Consider the following 16,158-nt stretch of genomic DNA (forward strand, 5'->3'; position numbering starts at 1 on the left):
GGGGATTATTAGTAGGATTACCATTTTAAAAAATCTTTTCTGATAATTGCTTAATCGTTTTGAGTCATTTTTAATTTAAAAAAAACTCTGATTAGTGTTTTCTTGTTTCTTTACTGCTCTCTGGCAGTAAACTGAATATTTTTGGGGTTGTGGACAAAACAGGACGTTTAAGGACGTCATCTTGGACATTTTCTGATGTTTTATGGACCAAACAACTGCTTATTTAATCGAGAAACTAATCAACCAATTCATTGATGATAAAATAGTTAGTTGCAGCCTTAAAACATTATAGTGGGGTAAAAATAACAATAATGGAAAATAATCAAGTTACATTACTTTAATATAAAGCTACTTGGATTAGATTACTGGCTACATTTGTAACAGGTAATTGATCACTCAAAAATGACAAAAATCTATCAAAACAGGACACTTCTTAAATGTCCTCGTCCTGATGAGCTCACTTGAGTCAGTGTCTCTGACTGCATTTGTGTGTCTGTCCATCTGTTTCATCATTTGTCTGCTCTTATTCTTATCCACCTGTTTTATTCTCCAGGGTTTCCAAGGAATGCCAGGACACCCAGGACCTTCAGGGGAAAGAGGCCCCTCAGGATCTGTGGGACCTACGGTAAGAGCACAGGGACAAATAGTGTCAGTTAGTCATATCTGTCTTTTCATTATGTTTTTGGGTTCCATCTGTCCATCATGAACGCAATATTTCAGGAACACCTTGAGGGAATTTCTTGCAACAAAAGTCCACTTGGACTCGAGCATGAACTGATTAGATTCTGGTGGTTAATGAGTGTTTTCTTTTCCAGGGTCTCCCTGGGAGTAAAGGGGAGCGAGGAGAGAAGGTGGGTTATAGCTTTAGAATCCTTTTATTATTGTAATATGGACGTCATTTTAAAATAAGCATTCTTATGGCAGTGGGCCACATTTTCTCACCGGTTTTTACTGTGTGTAATTTCAAAATAAAACTTTGTCTGTCATTTAAAGCTCGGTTAATGAATCTGCTATTGATTGATATTTATATGATATTTCACAGGGTGAACCTCAGTCTATGGCCATGATCTACCAACTGGTCACACAGGCCTGTGAGCAGCTAGTGCACAGTAAGCCCTCTGTTAGCAAGCATCTAAAGACTTGTTCTGCAGCAATAATATCTGCATACGTAACTCATTCATTCTAACTTTTTTTCTTCCCAGAGGAGGTGTTGAAGCTTGACATGTTCATTAATGAGATAAGTCGTAAGCCAGCTCCTATAGAGGAGCCTGTGGGCCCCCCTGGGGAACCTGGTATACCAGGGCCCAAGGGCCCACCAGGCGCCAGGGGCACCCCAGGGAACGTCGGCCCGAGGGGAAGACCTGGAAGGGCAGGATATCCAGGAGAGCAGGGTAAGACTCTGTCTGTCTGTCTGAAAATAATGAGAAATAATGAAGTTGTCACCTTCTTTTGATTTTTAGGGTCCAGTGTGATAAAAATGATACTTTATTTTTTTAACTGGTGCCAAAACAATAGTGACAATGATTAAGAAACAGTCAAAACACACAAGGACAGACAAAAACAAACAAAACATAACAGAAAACATAGATAAATTAATAAACGAATAATAAATAATGATGTACATAGCACATTTAAACACTTTTAATCATTGTCATAATGGTATCAACATCATACTGTGATTTAACTTAGTGGGGGTTTTTTGGGTGGGGGGTCTTTTATAGTTCATGTATATTGGATGATAAGTAAAATATTTTAATAATAATGAGAGGAAGAAAATAAAATATAAGAAAATAAATAACTTGTAACTGAAGACTGATAAACCCCTGATAATGCTGATTTGTGTATTTCTTCTCTACAGGAAGGAGAGGGATGCCAGGGTTGAAAGGTGACGCAGGGCCCAATGTCCAGGGGCCCACAGGGGTCAAAGGATTCGCAGGTATCTCTATGAGTCCTTTGTGTCATATATCACTGTAATATATTTAAAGTGTACAGTGAATCATCAGTGCACATCCCTGTACTGATGTGTGTGTATCATGTGTGTCTGCAGGTCCTCCAGGTGAGTCCAAGCTGGGAATCCCAGGCTCTAAAGGAGATGATGGAAAACCAGGACCCCCAGGAATCCCTGGACCTCCTGGACAGCCTGGTGAGATGGGACCGCCGGGTGTGTGTGACAGCAGTGGAGGCTGCCACAGAGGTCCTCAGCAAATAGGTGAGTGAACAGGAAAGATCCACTGACTGAAATGACACACAGAGGGAATATTAACATATGATGATCCACGTCTGTCTGAGGCAACACACACTAAATATTAACAGTGGATGAGTAAATAATAATGAAATAGGTTGAGTGTTTTTTTTATCTGAAACTCAATCTATGTCATTTTTTTCTCACTTACTACTAATACCTTCCACATTGGACACACCGGTGTCAGGCACAATTCAGTTTATTTTGTCCAAAGCACAAGTTTAGATGAATTGAATTGAATTGAATTGAACTAACTTGAATTGAATATGAATTGATTTGAATTGTTTAAGCATTTAATTTTCTTGGAATTGAGCTGAACTAAATTGAATAAGAATTGAGTTGAATTGAATAACAACTGAATTGAATAGAACTGAATAAGAATTAAATAAAATATGAGTTGAGTTGAATTGAACAGAGTTTAGCTGAATTAAACTGAGATTAATTAAATTGAATTGAATAAGATTTTGGCTGAATTGAATTGAGTTGAATAATAATTTAGTTGAATTGAATTGAATAAGACTTGCATTGAATTGAATCAGAAATTTGTTGAATTGAATGAGCTGTTAAGACAACTTGCTATTTTGAAGTATGAGTTGTATACATATATACATGTGACATACATGTGTTATAATCTTTGTATTTTACTTTGAGAAATACATTGATTTATAATATATGGTATAAGTCAAATAAGAACACAATTTCTAGTTCATCACATGTAATAATTTCAGTTTTCTTAACTTAAGTACAGCAACGCAAAAGTGATGTTAACTTTGATAAATTTAAGACAGCACTTCTTAACCTAAACTGGCACAACAAATTAGCCTTTAGTTGAATAAAGTCAAAAAAAACTTTGCAACTGATTACGTTACTTTTTAAATTTTTCTTAACTTCTCTTCTTTTTATCAGTGTATGATCAATAATATATTTAAGTTTACCAAACTTAAAATAGAAATTTGAGTGAACCTCTTAACTGAAGTTGACACAATAAATTAGCCCTTAGTTGAGGTTGCTTTACTTTTTTAAAGTTTTCTCAAATGTTTTTTTTTTTTTTACAGTGTAGCAGGTTATAACTTATGGTAAAGTTAATGCAGTTAATCAGAGCAGTTGAAAAGTTGGTTATTGGTATAACTCTGTGTTTGTCGTTAATTTATTGTCAAATGACAGTGTGAAAGTGTTCTTGCTTGTTGAGTCTTTTTGTGTGTGTTCCCTCTTCACGCAGAAGATCCTTACTACGGCTACCAGCCTTGAGTGGATATTAACAAGTTGGCAGCAACGGTGAGGTGACTGACGTCTGTTTGAACGGACTATGGTTCCTTTGGAGCTGAATGACAGACTGAGAACGGAGCTATAAAAGCACCACTGAAGAGCTTTGGTGTGTTGAACCTGCCACTGACTGATACAGAAGCTTCGCAGGCTTCATCATGTGTGAGAAAAGGAATCAATACGGGAAGGATCTCTCTCTCTGTCCTCTTGTTGCAGCGTTCAGAGAAACGAACTAAGAATAAGTAGGAAGCTTGCTCATATAGATTAGTGTTTTGATGTCCAGATAGCATCATAAAGGAAAATATTTTGCCACTGGGATCAGTCAAGTGCTGTCTCATACTGTACACCATACTCGCACTGAAACCTTTTGTTTCTATGTTTATGTATTCATGCACTGTATCAATGCCAAGTAGTTTATTCATCTGTGGTACATTTCTACCTATTTCATTTGCCATTTTAACCTTAACTGCCTCAAGGATAATGAAAATGCATAATCCATGGTGTAAAAGCTTATTTTTGTTCCATGGTATAAATGATACTGTGAGAATGTTTGTTGTCATGTGTATATATTTACAGTTTATTATATTTACAGTTATTCATGTATGATATTTTATACTGTACGTATGTGTATTGAAAACTTAGGTTTACATTTTCTGATTTCCTGGGGTTTGGGTGATAAACATTACATGATGTGTGTGTGTGTGTGTGTGTGTGTGTGTGTGTGTGTGTGTGTGTGTGTGTGTGTGTGTGTGTGTGTGTGAGTGAGAGATAGAGATATTTGTGTGTTTGTTGGTGTGTATGTATGTTTTTTTTTGTATCTTGTTAATAAAATTCAATTAATATGTGTCTAATCAGGTTGTGATGTTTTTTCCTTCACAATAACTTGACTACCCTGAAATAATTTGGTGGTCTTGCTGGAGGGCTTTGACAGCACGCTTGTTTCCTGCTGTTCCTGAGCAGGAATATATAGAAGCTCTGAGGCTGCTGAAACTGACCACCAACCCACGTTTGGGTCGGGGATAATTATTGAGCCAGCAGGGGTCAATAATGATAATAATATCATGGCCTCTGTCAGAACCCTGGAGAAGAGAGAAGTGTTTCCAGTGGTGTCTATTTTGAAGAGCACAAGGAAGTTCCACCCTGTAAGCCAGTGGGTTTGTTAAGTTAGCCTCATTGGGTCACTCATTTTCCGGGTAATTTCTATGTTCATTCATTTTTCAAAATAAAGGTGATCCATTCATCCCCCTGCTCTAGGGAATGAAAATTATGTCCTGAGCAAGAATGAATAGAGAAATAAATATGGCATTATGAAGTTAAAGTACCCTGGAATAAGTAAATGTTGAATTATAAAATGAAAACTCTTGGAAAATTAAAAAAAAAAAAAAAAAAGGAATAATGGTATAAAACTTCTCTGACATAATATTGTATTTTTTATTCATTTCAATTTTATTTTCATATTTTACTTTATTTAACCAGCAAGTCAATAAGAACAAATTCTTATATACAATGGCAAAAAAAGTGGAATTATAGAAGTCTCCTGAAATAAATAAATGTTGAATTAAAAACAAAAGTCCCTCAAAACAAATATATATGTGTACCTATGAAATAAAAATGTATGGAAAGTGTAGCAGTCATTTGAAAAAACATCCTGTTTTGAACAAAATACAATTAATTTATTTGATTCATATTTAATTGATTATTTATATAATTACTATATTCATTGCCTATAGTCTACATGTTTGTTTATGTATTTACTCAGTTATTTAATTTGGACTAAAATGGCATATTATATTGCATAATGTTTCCATATTTTTTCGTGATGTTTTTGTGTAGCTGACGTAAAAATACTAAATATGTTTATTTAAAACTGTAGTCACGCTAATACTCGATTTATTTTGAAAATATTAAACAGGAAGTTCTGTATCGCTTTCTTGAACTTGACGCGGCAGTGTGGTTCAGCAGATTCACGTCGCCATGGCGAGCCGAAAAACTACGCAGCAAAACCGGGACAACGGGGACAAATACTCAGTGCTGCTACCAACCTACAACGAGAGGGAGAACCTGCCTCTGATAGTGTGGCTTCTGGTGAAATATTTCGGTGAAAGGTGAGCTCCTGGGAGCCAACAAAGCTGCTCGGCTAGCGCTAGCTAACGTTGCCAGTGATGAGCTGTCACTAAACCAGCCCGGCTCTTAACGCTGGAATCCGAGATATGTTGTTTCAAGGACGAGACTACAGTAGAAACGGTTGTTTTCAAGTTAAACTAGCTTGCTCTAGCTAGTTTATAATGCGTTTGTCAACTTGTGTGTGCCTGAATGTGTGTCATGAGATGCAAAATTGACTAAACTAAGTTACAAACAAGTAATTTTGACTTGGTATGACAACCTTAAGTTTAAAGGGGCAGCTCGCTCTAAAATCAAAAAAGTACATGGTTTTCCTCTTAGTGCTATTTATCCAACTTGATTTTTTTTATTTATTTTTTTTGATGTGATTCAACAGTAATGTTTCTTTCTACAAATTATGACCCGGGTTCTCCATAAAATACTCAGATCCGGTTGTGGTAAGGTTCCTGTAGGAATTATTTTCTTTCAGAAGGAAGCATGCATCTACTCATGGACGGGAGGTGACAGTTCAGCTAAGGAGGACACAATAAATATTTACATCCCACCCTGTCATGAACACGAGCCTCTCATCCATGAGTAGATGCACACTTCCTGCTGCTCAGTGATACTCGGCGGTTGGCATGTGCAGTTTGGTAGAAGGGAAACAGTTCTTACATGAAACTGCTCACAACAAGGTCTGTGGATTAGCTTGAGTAACCAGGTCCTGATTAATGGGACGAGACATCACTGTCGAGTTTTTCAAATGTATTTTTCTGGTGCTTAAAGCACAGAAAACTGAGCGCCATCTAGTTCCATTATATTGGAGAGAAGGCACACATAAAAAAATGTAGATGGATGAATAGCTGTACAGATACGACAAATAAAAATAGATAATTTTGATTTTGGGGTGAACTATCCCTTTAATGTACTGTCAACACGTGTGTTTCTTTGTATGAGTGTCAGAGATGCAGAATTGCTTGAACCAAATTACAACCCTCAGTCAAGTTTGTTGTATTTACAGTGGATATAACTATGAGATAATTGTCATTGATGATGGAAGCCCAGATGGGACACTGGAGGTGGCGGAGCAGCTGCAGAAGATTTATGGAGAAGATAAAATAGTAAGTTAAGAATTGCTCCTAATCCCAGCTGGTGCCAGGATCAGCTCTTTTTAAAAAACCGAAACAGTGCCGTATGTTTAGAATTAATGCTGACACTTTCTATGAAGGTCTACAATGCATTATAAAAACATAAGACATGTCATATGACTTATATAATGCTAGTATGTTTATAATCATGCATGACAACTTATAACAAGGTTTAGTGGTGGACATAATGTATTATAAGTTCAGCATTTATAATGCTGTATAACTCCATGCCAAAGAGACAACAGTGGTTCAGTTCTGGGTTACACAGCACACTATAACTACCCTACTTTTGGGCAGTTATGAGGATGCAGAGAACTGATCTGACATATCGTAAGAGATTATATATTTCTGAAATGGACCATCATATAAACATCAATAATATGTTGTAGCGTGAGCTTTGTGAGCTTCATATGAAGTGACAGCACTGTATAACGTAGCAATTATATGATAGTATATATATATATATAGTGTATAGCTGTGATAAAGGCATGCAAGTATGAAGCATTATGAATGCTGAACTTACAACACCAATATCTAATAGCAGATTCTTTAAGACGTATTCAGTAACATTTTCTAAGAAGGTCGTGTCAATAATGAATTATGGGCACAATCATTAGACATTTCGATACATTTATAAGGCTTAATAAATGTTTATAATCATGCATGACAACTTATAATTAGCTTTATAATAGCTATAATAGCTTCATACCTCCATGTGACAACACTATCTAAAAGAAGAATCTGAGTTTCTGCAATGACATAATGTGTTATTAACATCAGCTAACAAAGACATGTTATAGTTTATTATTGATGTTTATAAGTTATTTTTCAACTCACTTCTTTCAAACACTGTTGACACTTTGGCATGGAGTATTATTAGTAAAGTGTTATGAATGCTGAACTTAATACATTATGTCCGCCATTTACAGTACAATACTAACCCTTGTTATAAGTTGTCATGCATGATTATAAACATTTGTTAAGTTTTTTAAAGCTTATTTAGCTAATGTTGTCTATGTATTTTTACCTATTTTTTTAGTATCATCATTACATCCTCACTTATATTTTTCTTTTTAATACTTTGTGTTATTAGCAGTATTATTATAATTTGTTTTACTTCTGTTATTATTGTTGTTGTTATTACTACCATAATAATAATAATAATAATAATAATAATTATTATTATTATTGTTGTTGTTGTTGTTGTTGTTGTTGTTGTTGTTGTTGTTGTTGTTGTTGTTATTATTATTATTATTATTATTATTATCATTATTATTACATACTGTTTCATGTATATCATGAAACTCTCAATAAACAAAACTGTGAAAAGAAGTTTTATAAAGCCATAGACATGCATCCTAATGTCCTGTGAATTAGCTTATAATGCAGTGTAGACATGGCCTTCATAGAAAGTGTTCAGGTATGATTTACACTATAGACCTGTCTGTTATGTCATGTAACACCTGACTCTACAAATGCTGCATGGGATCTTAATCTGTCTTTTCTGTGGTTCAGCTTCTACGACCAAGAGCGAAAAAACTGGGTCTCGGTAAGTTCAAAACAATGAAACTTCATACTAGTAACCTTTGTTAACTAACGACTGACGAGCTCGTTTCCTCTGAAAGGAACCGCTTACATCCACGGCATGAAGCACGCTACGGGGAACTTCATCTTCATAATGGACGCAGATCTTTCTCATCACGTGAGTGGAGCTTGTTTTATTTTGTGTCTAACCTCCAGTAGATTCACATGAACACATGAAGATGATTCTAGAGGATGTTTTAACAGTTACTTTCATTATTTATTAGTCTGTCACTCACTTTTTTCAGTTAATCAATTAATCGTTTGGTTTATGGTACAGAAGAGTATTAGTGTCATGCATGAGGGGAAAAATTAAAGGAGGAGGATTCTTTTATAATTTTGTATTTCATAATAAAGTCAGAATGTTAAAATAAATTTGAAATACTGAGAATAAATTCTTTAAATGTATTCTTGAAGTGTTATTTCAACTTCAGTCTCAAAGTTTTCACTCTGTTCTCAAAATGGTGAAAAAATAATCATCCTCCTCTGATTCATGCCTGGAACTAATACTGAAAGTTTGACTCGCCGCATTTCAACTTTATTTACAACATTTTGACTTCATTCCTGCACAGCTGGACTCCATTCTCTTGATATTTTGCCTTTCTCTGTATTCTCAACATTTTAACTTTAGTTTTGCCATTTCAACTTTATTCTCTCCACATTTTCACTTTATTCTTGACATTTTGACGTAAGTTTCGAAATGTCAAGTTTCTTGACAACTTTATTTACAACATTTTGGCTTTAATTTTGAAATGCAACAGTAAGAAATAATCTTCCTCCTCTCATTTCCCCCATCATGCCTGGCCCTAATTCTTCTCTGTACTTTTTAATGTCAGAAAATTGTGAAAATCTACAATTTCTTGCCAGTTTCCTCAAGCACAACATGTTTACTCTTTTATGGAATTTCAGTTTTATATGAAATAATACAGGTTCTGTTGGTGATATATTATTTTGTATTCTGCATGATATTTGATTGTTTTCTGTCTTTTTTTCTTTTTTAAATTTCAGCCCAAATTTATACCAGAATTTATTGAGTAAGTGTTTCTAAATTTCCATTACCTATCTCACGATCTTTTTTTTTTTGATTGCATTCACTCTTGAACACACAAAACTAATATTCTGAACATTTAAACAATTCAATTTACTTGCTGTGCCACAAATGACAGTTGGAAGAGAAATTGTTTATATGTCCTTTAGTGAAGACAGTTTTGTCTTGTTTGTCAGAAAGCAGAAGGAAGGTGATTACGACCTGGTGTCTGGTACTCGATACAGAGGGAACGGAGGCGTGTACGGCTGGGACCTGCGCAGGAAACTCATCAGGTAACTGCAACAGTGCACTGTCTTCAATTCCCACTCACATGTCTTCCACTGACCCTGATTTCAGCAGGCAAGAGGCTGATGTTCGATTTTATTTTCTGCCTTCTGTCCTCTCTCGTACACAGTCGGGGGGCCAACTTTTTGACTCAGGTGTTGTTGAGACCCGGTGCTTCAGACCTCACAGGCAGCTTCAGGTAAGTGGTGCGAGCCGTTGTGAAAATAAGCGCCACTGGCTTTTGATTTGTGCGTTCGTTGGGCTGTGTTTTCTCACACTCCTGATGTTTGTTCTCTCGCTGATGTCAGGCTGTACAAGAAGAAGGTGTTGGAGAGTTTGGTGGAGCGGTGCGTGTCCAAGGGCTACGTCTTTCAGATGGAGATGATCGTCCGCGCCAGACAGCTCAACTACACAGTTGGAGAAGTGAGGCCCTGATTCATTCATTCATTCATTCATTCATTCATTCATTCATGTGTTTATGCTCTTTGTTGGGTGAAGCGGGGATTATTTACTGAGCGGACATGTAGTTTTCAGATAAATCCTTTCTTACATGACGTGGATCCTGTAATGACACTGAAGCTGTCTTCCAATTTACAGCTTCTGATTCGGAGAAAACTTAAAAGATGTTTTTTCCTGATCTCGAAAGCACAAACAAAAAAAGGGTCAATTTTTCTGCATCCAGAACACATACTATGGGGTTTTAGGCTGATCAAGCTGTCACAGGCCAGATAGAAGTGTAATAATGGCCAAATCACCAATAATGTAATAGTCAGAAGTGTTTTGTATCGGGCACATAGATATCTATGAGCTGAGAGTGTGAGCTGGCTAACAGTAATGCTCTTCTACTGTTGGTCACTTTTCTGAATTGCCATTTGATGGAACTGAGCTGATTATTGGGCAAACTGTAATGGTGCATAATGCATGATGGATACAGGTATAAAAGATATGGTTTATCATTACCAGTGAACATAACACTGACCTCTTTCAGAATAATGGCCCAATAATGGTTTGATGGTAAGCAAAATGATATTGACTGTCTTTGTCAGATTTTAATTGCACTATTTCCTTGTGGGCCTCATGGAGCTTTTCACTGGGCCTGATCCAGCCCCCGGGCCATATTCTGCTCAGGTCTGACATATGACCAGATCTAGCTCAAAAGCCAATACATCTGTCGAATGTGAACTAAATTAAAAAAGTTAACTCCTGGGACTGTTTACAACAGTTTCACATTTGTGAAACCTTCACCCTTATTTGTGAAAACAGGACAATTTCACACTTTTTATGCATCCAGACCTTATTAGAAAGAAAACACTGTACTGAGATTTGTAATGTGGGCTACATTAACAAGTAAACTCCAGATACTGTGTAAAATCCAGGTTCAGATTTATGAAAGCTATATTTTATACATAAAAAAGTCTCTATTTTATCTTTATAAAAACAAAAAAGGATCATTCCAAGCCTTTTTTTTTACATCCAGACCATATTAGACCAGGCCTAGCTCAAACACCACTGTAGTTAAACAAAGCAAACTGTATCAGATTTGTGTGGTCAGGTCTGAAATCACTTACTATGCACTACATACCTGATATGTGTGCTATTGTTCAACATGCTTTTGTATAAATTATGAATCCTTTTAGACGCATTGTTCGGCCCATATCACATCACTTCTTAAGAGCCTCCTTGCTGACTGAAGACATGTAACTGTGGTAACCAGTACCAACGATTACACACAGAAAAATTAAACCTTTTACTTACATGTACTAAAACTTTAATTACATTAGGTCCAAGCTGCTGTAGTCACTGTCTGCTATCATGTATAATACTATGTTGTTGTCACTACTGGATTGCCTTGTGCATATTTATGCCAGTATAAGTACATTAAATAGCATGTTAGTATGGAATGTGAGATGCAGCCCTGGTCTAATGACGAATAAGTAAAATCACCAGGGCTTCACCATTCATAAAATCAAAGAAACAGTGGTAACACTTTCACTATGATGTTAAATAGTTTTTCACGATGATGAGTGCTGTAAAAAATGCAAATCTGGTGAGAAATATTCATATTTAAGTTCACCTTAAAGGGACAGTTTTTTTCCCCCTGGCCTATTGTACTCTTTATCCATGCAGATAGTTTTGGTGTGAGTGGCAGAGTTTGGGAGAGATCAGCTGTAAAGATGTCTGCCCTCTCTCTAATAAAATGGGGATAAATGGCTTCTGCTTGTGGTGCTCAAAATACCAAAAAAAACACACATTATAATACATCTGAAAAATTCAAAACCAGTGTCTTTTTCCAGGAATTATCACCCAGTTATTCAAGAATATCCACAGACCCTGTTTGTGAGCACTTTCATGTAGGAACTACTTTCTTTCTAGTAGAAAATAAAGTGGTTCTGGTAGATTGTACTACAGAAATAAAGTTCCTACACGAAACAGCTCACAATAAAGTCTGTGGATTATCTTCAGTATCCCAGTCATGATTTTTGGAAAGAGGCGCTGTTTTCTTTTTTTTTTTTGAGTGATTTGAGCACCAGAAGCTGAGCACCAAGGGACACCAGACATCAAATGTCTTTTGTGCTCTCATCACTTCTGCCCATGTAGAAACACAAGTTCAGACCTTTTTCTATGTGATCAAGCATGAATTTAAGTGTTTAATTTATTTCCAAAGAACATATTTAACTAAAAAAAAGTCAAGAAAATCATGTCTTACAACTTTTACTGTCAACGGATTATTTGACACAGAGTGAACCTCTTTATGTAAAAGCTTAAAATTTAAAGAAGTTTTAAAGAAGTTATGTATGTATTCACTCATTTGTTCGTACTGTGAAGACAAAAAAACATTCAAGTCCAAACCACGACTTTCTGCTGTGTTTAAATGTATATTTCTTCAGTTTCTCTATTTAGAGTATATTAGTTGGTAATATCAGTATTAATAGTGAACAGTTACTGATTCATAGGACTGCCACATTTTTTTTTGCTACGTAGTGCAGCTGAAGACAGGAAAAGGAGGAATGAGAGAGAGGGAGGGCGACATGTAGGTTGGCCTCAAGTTCGAATTGAACCCATGTGGCTGTTGAGGCCTCAGTACACGTCAGACGGACACTCTAACAAGTGAGCTATAGGGGCAGGGCGCCGTGCACCAGAATCCCGTCATTTTCGCAAATTTTGTGTTGGTTTTTTGCCAAGATACCCCTTTTCAGGTTGTTAAATTTGGTAACACTGGCTTTTTTCATGAGGAACCCTTTATATTCTTTGTATAGTTTGATCTTCAGAGTTTGTTCTGCAGCTCAGAAGAAAATCACTCATTTTTTCTTCTTTTTGCGACGTCTTATCCTCTTTTCAACAGTCAGCTGTTCTGTGTTGTTTACGTTCTCTGTGCACGCTCACAATGCAAGCTTGTTTTAGCCTGGCTTGAGTTAGCTTTGACTACACCAGGATAAATTGTCTTAGTGGAACAACTTAAGTCTTGAGTGAAAGTTGAAGTTAATTCAGGCCAGGCGTTTTCCCTTAAGCACAGACCATTAGTTATCACCGTTGATGGAACACCCATTAAAAAAATCTAAATGTATAAATAGCGCTACAGGTCAGAGGAAAAAAAAATTATTTTGGATTTTGGGATGAACTGTCCCTTTAACTGTGCCCTCAACCTCTGAGTCATCAGCTTCAGTGTTGTGATCCTGCATCCACGAACTGAAAAACAATCCTCTTCTTCTTCAAACAACAGGTACCCATTTCCTTTGTGGATCGAGTTTATGGAGAGTCCAAACTCGGAGGGAACGAAATCGTGTCATTCGTTAAAGGACTGCTCACGCTCTTCGCCACGACATGATCAGTGATGCAGTCCTTTTGGATGTCCCAGCGGTCATGTAGAATTCCTTTCACTCTTAAAGTGGCTGTCTTTAACACACTAGTTGTATCAGATCTTCATTGGGGGGGAAAAAAGCTCCACTTGCCTGTGGTCAGACCGTGACATGATGGCAAATGACAAGGGAGGCATCGCTCTCCTGTTAGCAGTAAATATAAAACAAGTCCTTGTCGGTAGCCGTCCTGAATACTGGAGGAACATTGTGCTTTACATTCCCAGCATCCTCTTTAATCACTTGGAGCAAAGCACATAGTGTCTCATCATTCCCAATCCAGACAGCTGACTGAACTCTGGTTGTTGTCAGGTGGGTTTAAATACACGTTACTGCTAGACCTGTGATTGTTTGTAAAAAATTAAACACTTTATATTGTTGGCTGTGTTGTTTCCTTTTCTTTTTTTTTTTTATGAGTCAAAAACCTAAAATGAGTCACAGAGAGCGACCATACTCTCACTGATGTGGATGAAGGTCAAACCTGAATCAAGTGCGAGGGATTTTCTGAACACAGGCAGGTCAGGCAACACAGCGCTCGCCAAAGATTTTAACCTTCAAGAGCGACCAGTCAAAATTATGTGCGAGGATGACCTCAGGGCCGTCCTGGATGATTATGATAATACCCACCACTCATGTAAACCATTAAAATGAAAGTCAAAGGTCCCGGCTCACCACAGGCTCACCCAACAACAAAGGAACATGCTCGTTCTTCAGCCTGGAAAAAAACAGTGGTATGACACACAGATATTTAACTCAAGGCCCAGATTCATTTAGAGCTTTCAAATATTAATAAAACGATTAATTGGGGCAATTATGTGGCATTTTGAGATAATCATCATCGGCTGATGCCTGCAGCGACGAGGTCGATAAACAAAAACTGTTTGGCAAAACACATCAGGCAGCGCTGTCAGTGTGGCAGCTGTGAAACGATGTTAGCGGTTACCGACGGGAGTTTTAGAAACGTGGTGAAACAGTTTGATCCCCGTACTGTAAAGCTGCCGGTAACATCTGCCTAAATGTCCTCAGTCACCATCATCTTTTCCAGAGGTGGCAAAAGTACAAATATTCTTTACTCCAGTAGGTCCAGACACTTGCGTAAAAAGTAACTGGTAAAAGTAGAAAAAGTACTGATTCAACTTCTTTACTAAAGTGACAAAGTACAGGCTCTGAAAAAAAGAGTTTGCAGTTTGCATTTCTGTGCAAAGCTAACTGAATTTCAACTGTTCTCCACAGTCGAGTCTCCCTCTCGGTTGTTTTTGTAACGTCTTTTATGGCGTTTTCATCTTGTTGCTCGTATTACTTCATTATCATCTTGTTACTTCTTGTACGTTATTTTTGTCTCATTATGTCTTCTACATTGTTTATTGTCTTGTTATGTGTCTGACATCATTTTAATCTTCTGTCTTTTACATAGTTTCTTTCTTGTTACATGTTTTTACCGTGTTCATCGTTGCGTCATTTTCCTCTTGTTACATCTTCTGTCGTATATGTCTTGTCACATGTTTGACATCATTTTCGTCACATGTCTTTATGTTGTTTTTGTTTTGTTACATGTTTTTGACATGTTTTCATCGTTTCGTGTTTTTTGTCGTTACATCTTTTACATTGGTTTTCGCCTTATTAGGTCATGTGACAGTTTTTTGTCTTGAAGTCTTTTTTTTCTGGTTAAATCTTTTACGTTGGTTTGTCTTATGAGTTTGACATCATTTTCATCTTGCTACATTGTTTTTGTCTTGTTACGTGTTTTTACCATATTTTCATTGTTACGTCGTTTTCGTCTTGTTGCATCTTTTACATTGTTTTTTTCCTTCGTTTGTCTTTTACATCATTTTTTGTCTCGTTGCATCTTTTACATTGTTTCTGTCTTGTGCTTAACATCATTTTCGACTTGTTTCATTGTTGTCATCTTTTACGTAGTTTTTGTCTTGTTGCATCTGTCGTGTGTAATATGCAATGATGGATACAACGAGGAATCCGTTTTTGTTGACATCAGTCTTGATGTTGGGAAGGCAGCATGCAATGATGCAAATACAAAATATGAACTTCCCTCAAATGCATTAAAACTAAATTAACAAGCTTGTTCTGAAAATGTGAAGAGTAGAAAGTACAGCCATTTGTGTTAAAATGTAGGAAGTAACAGTAAAAAGTTGAAAAAATAGCCAAAAATACTCAATTAAAATACAAATACTTAAAAACTCTACTTAAGTAAAGCAACAAATTATTTCTACTTAGTTACTTGCCACCTCTGGTCTTTTCTAAATCTTGACCTGTTTCACTTTTACTAAATGACAGCAGATCTAAAACTGTTACTGACTGGCATTAAAAGAACAAGAAGGAATAATGCAGTTGAATGATGTGACTTGTGACATACTGTACCCCACTCTCCCTTAAATACCAGTCACAGTCTGAAAACTACAACATAACCCAATTTATTTCTCTATTTCATTAATTAATATAAATTACATAAAAACAAAACAAAAACAACATATTACTGGCTAAGATACACATGTATATTAGATTGTAATGTGCATGGAATAATGGAATTATACATGACTTTGTTTTGGTATTAGCATTATATATTGACCATCAGCTCTCTAAACATCACATCATCCTTTATAAAACCCATATTGGTCAACCGTTACTCTCAACCACATGTCA

At 36.4% G+C, this 16,158-nt stretch overlaps 2 protein-coding genes across 2 annotated transcripts in view; both read left to right on the forward strand.

The window, feature by feature from the left end:
* The window catches only part of LOC146325680 (collagen alpha-1(XX) chain-like), a 56,088-nt gene extending 51,732 nt beyond the window's left edge, over nt 1–4,356 (forward strand). Inside the window, exons 36-42 of the mRNA XM_084721812.1 lie at nt 554–625; nt 816–851; nt 1,043–1,109; nt 1,203–1,391; nt 1,859–1,936; nt 2,048–2,209; nt 3,462–4,356. Of these exons, the coding sequence (XP_084577938.1) occupies nt 554–625; nt 816–851; nt 1,043–1,109; nt 1,203–1,391; nt 1,859–1,936; nt 2,048–2,209; nt 3,462–3,490 (633 nt within the window). The 3' untranslated portion in view covers nt 3,491–4,356. The remainder of the gene's footprint in view (nt 1–553; nt 626–815; nt 852–1,042; nt 1,110–1,202; nt 1,392–1,858; nt 1,937–2,047; nt 2,210–3,461) is intronic.
* Nucleotides 4,357–5,441: 1,085 nt separating this feature from the next.
* On the forward strand, nt 5,442–13,880 carry dpm1 (dolichyl-phosphate mannosyltransferase subunit 1, catalytic). The gene is made up of 9 exons (XM_084721815.1): nt 5,442–5,610; nt 6,627–6,726; nt 8,269–8,302; nt 8,379–8,455; nt 9,343–9,368; nt 9,559–9,654; nt 9,777–9,845; nt 9,955–10,069; nt 13,368–13,880. Exons 1-9 carry the CDS (start codon nt 5,480–5,482, stop codon nt 13,470–13,472), a joined length of 753 nt encoding a protein of 250 aa, XP_084577941.1. The 5' UTR covers nt 5,442–5,479; the 3' UTR covers nt 13,473–13,880.
* The last annotated feature ends 2,278 nt before the right edge of the window (nt 13,881–16,158 follow it).

The sequence above is a fragment of the Lutjanus erythropterus genome, chromosome 6, assembly GCF_056507025.1.
Source record: "Lutjanus erythropterus isolate fLutEry1 chromosome 6, fLutEry1.hap2, whole genome shotgun sequence".
Lineage (NCBI taxonomy): Eukaryota > Metazoa > Chordata > Actinopteri > Lutjaniformes > Lutjanidae > Lutjanus > Lutjanus erythropterus.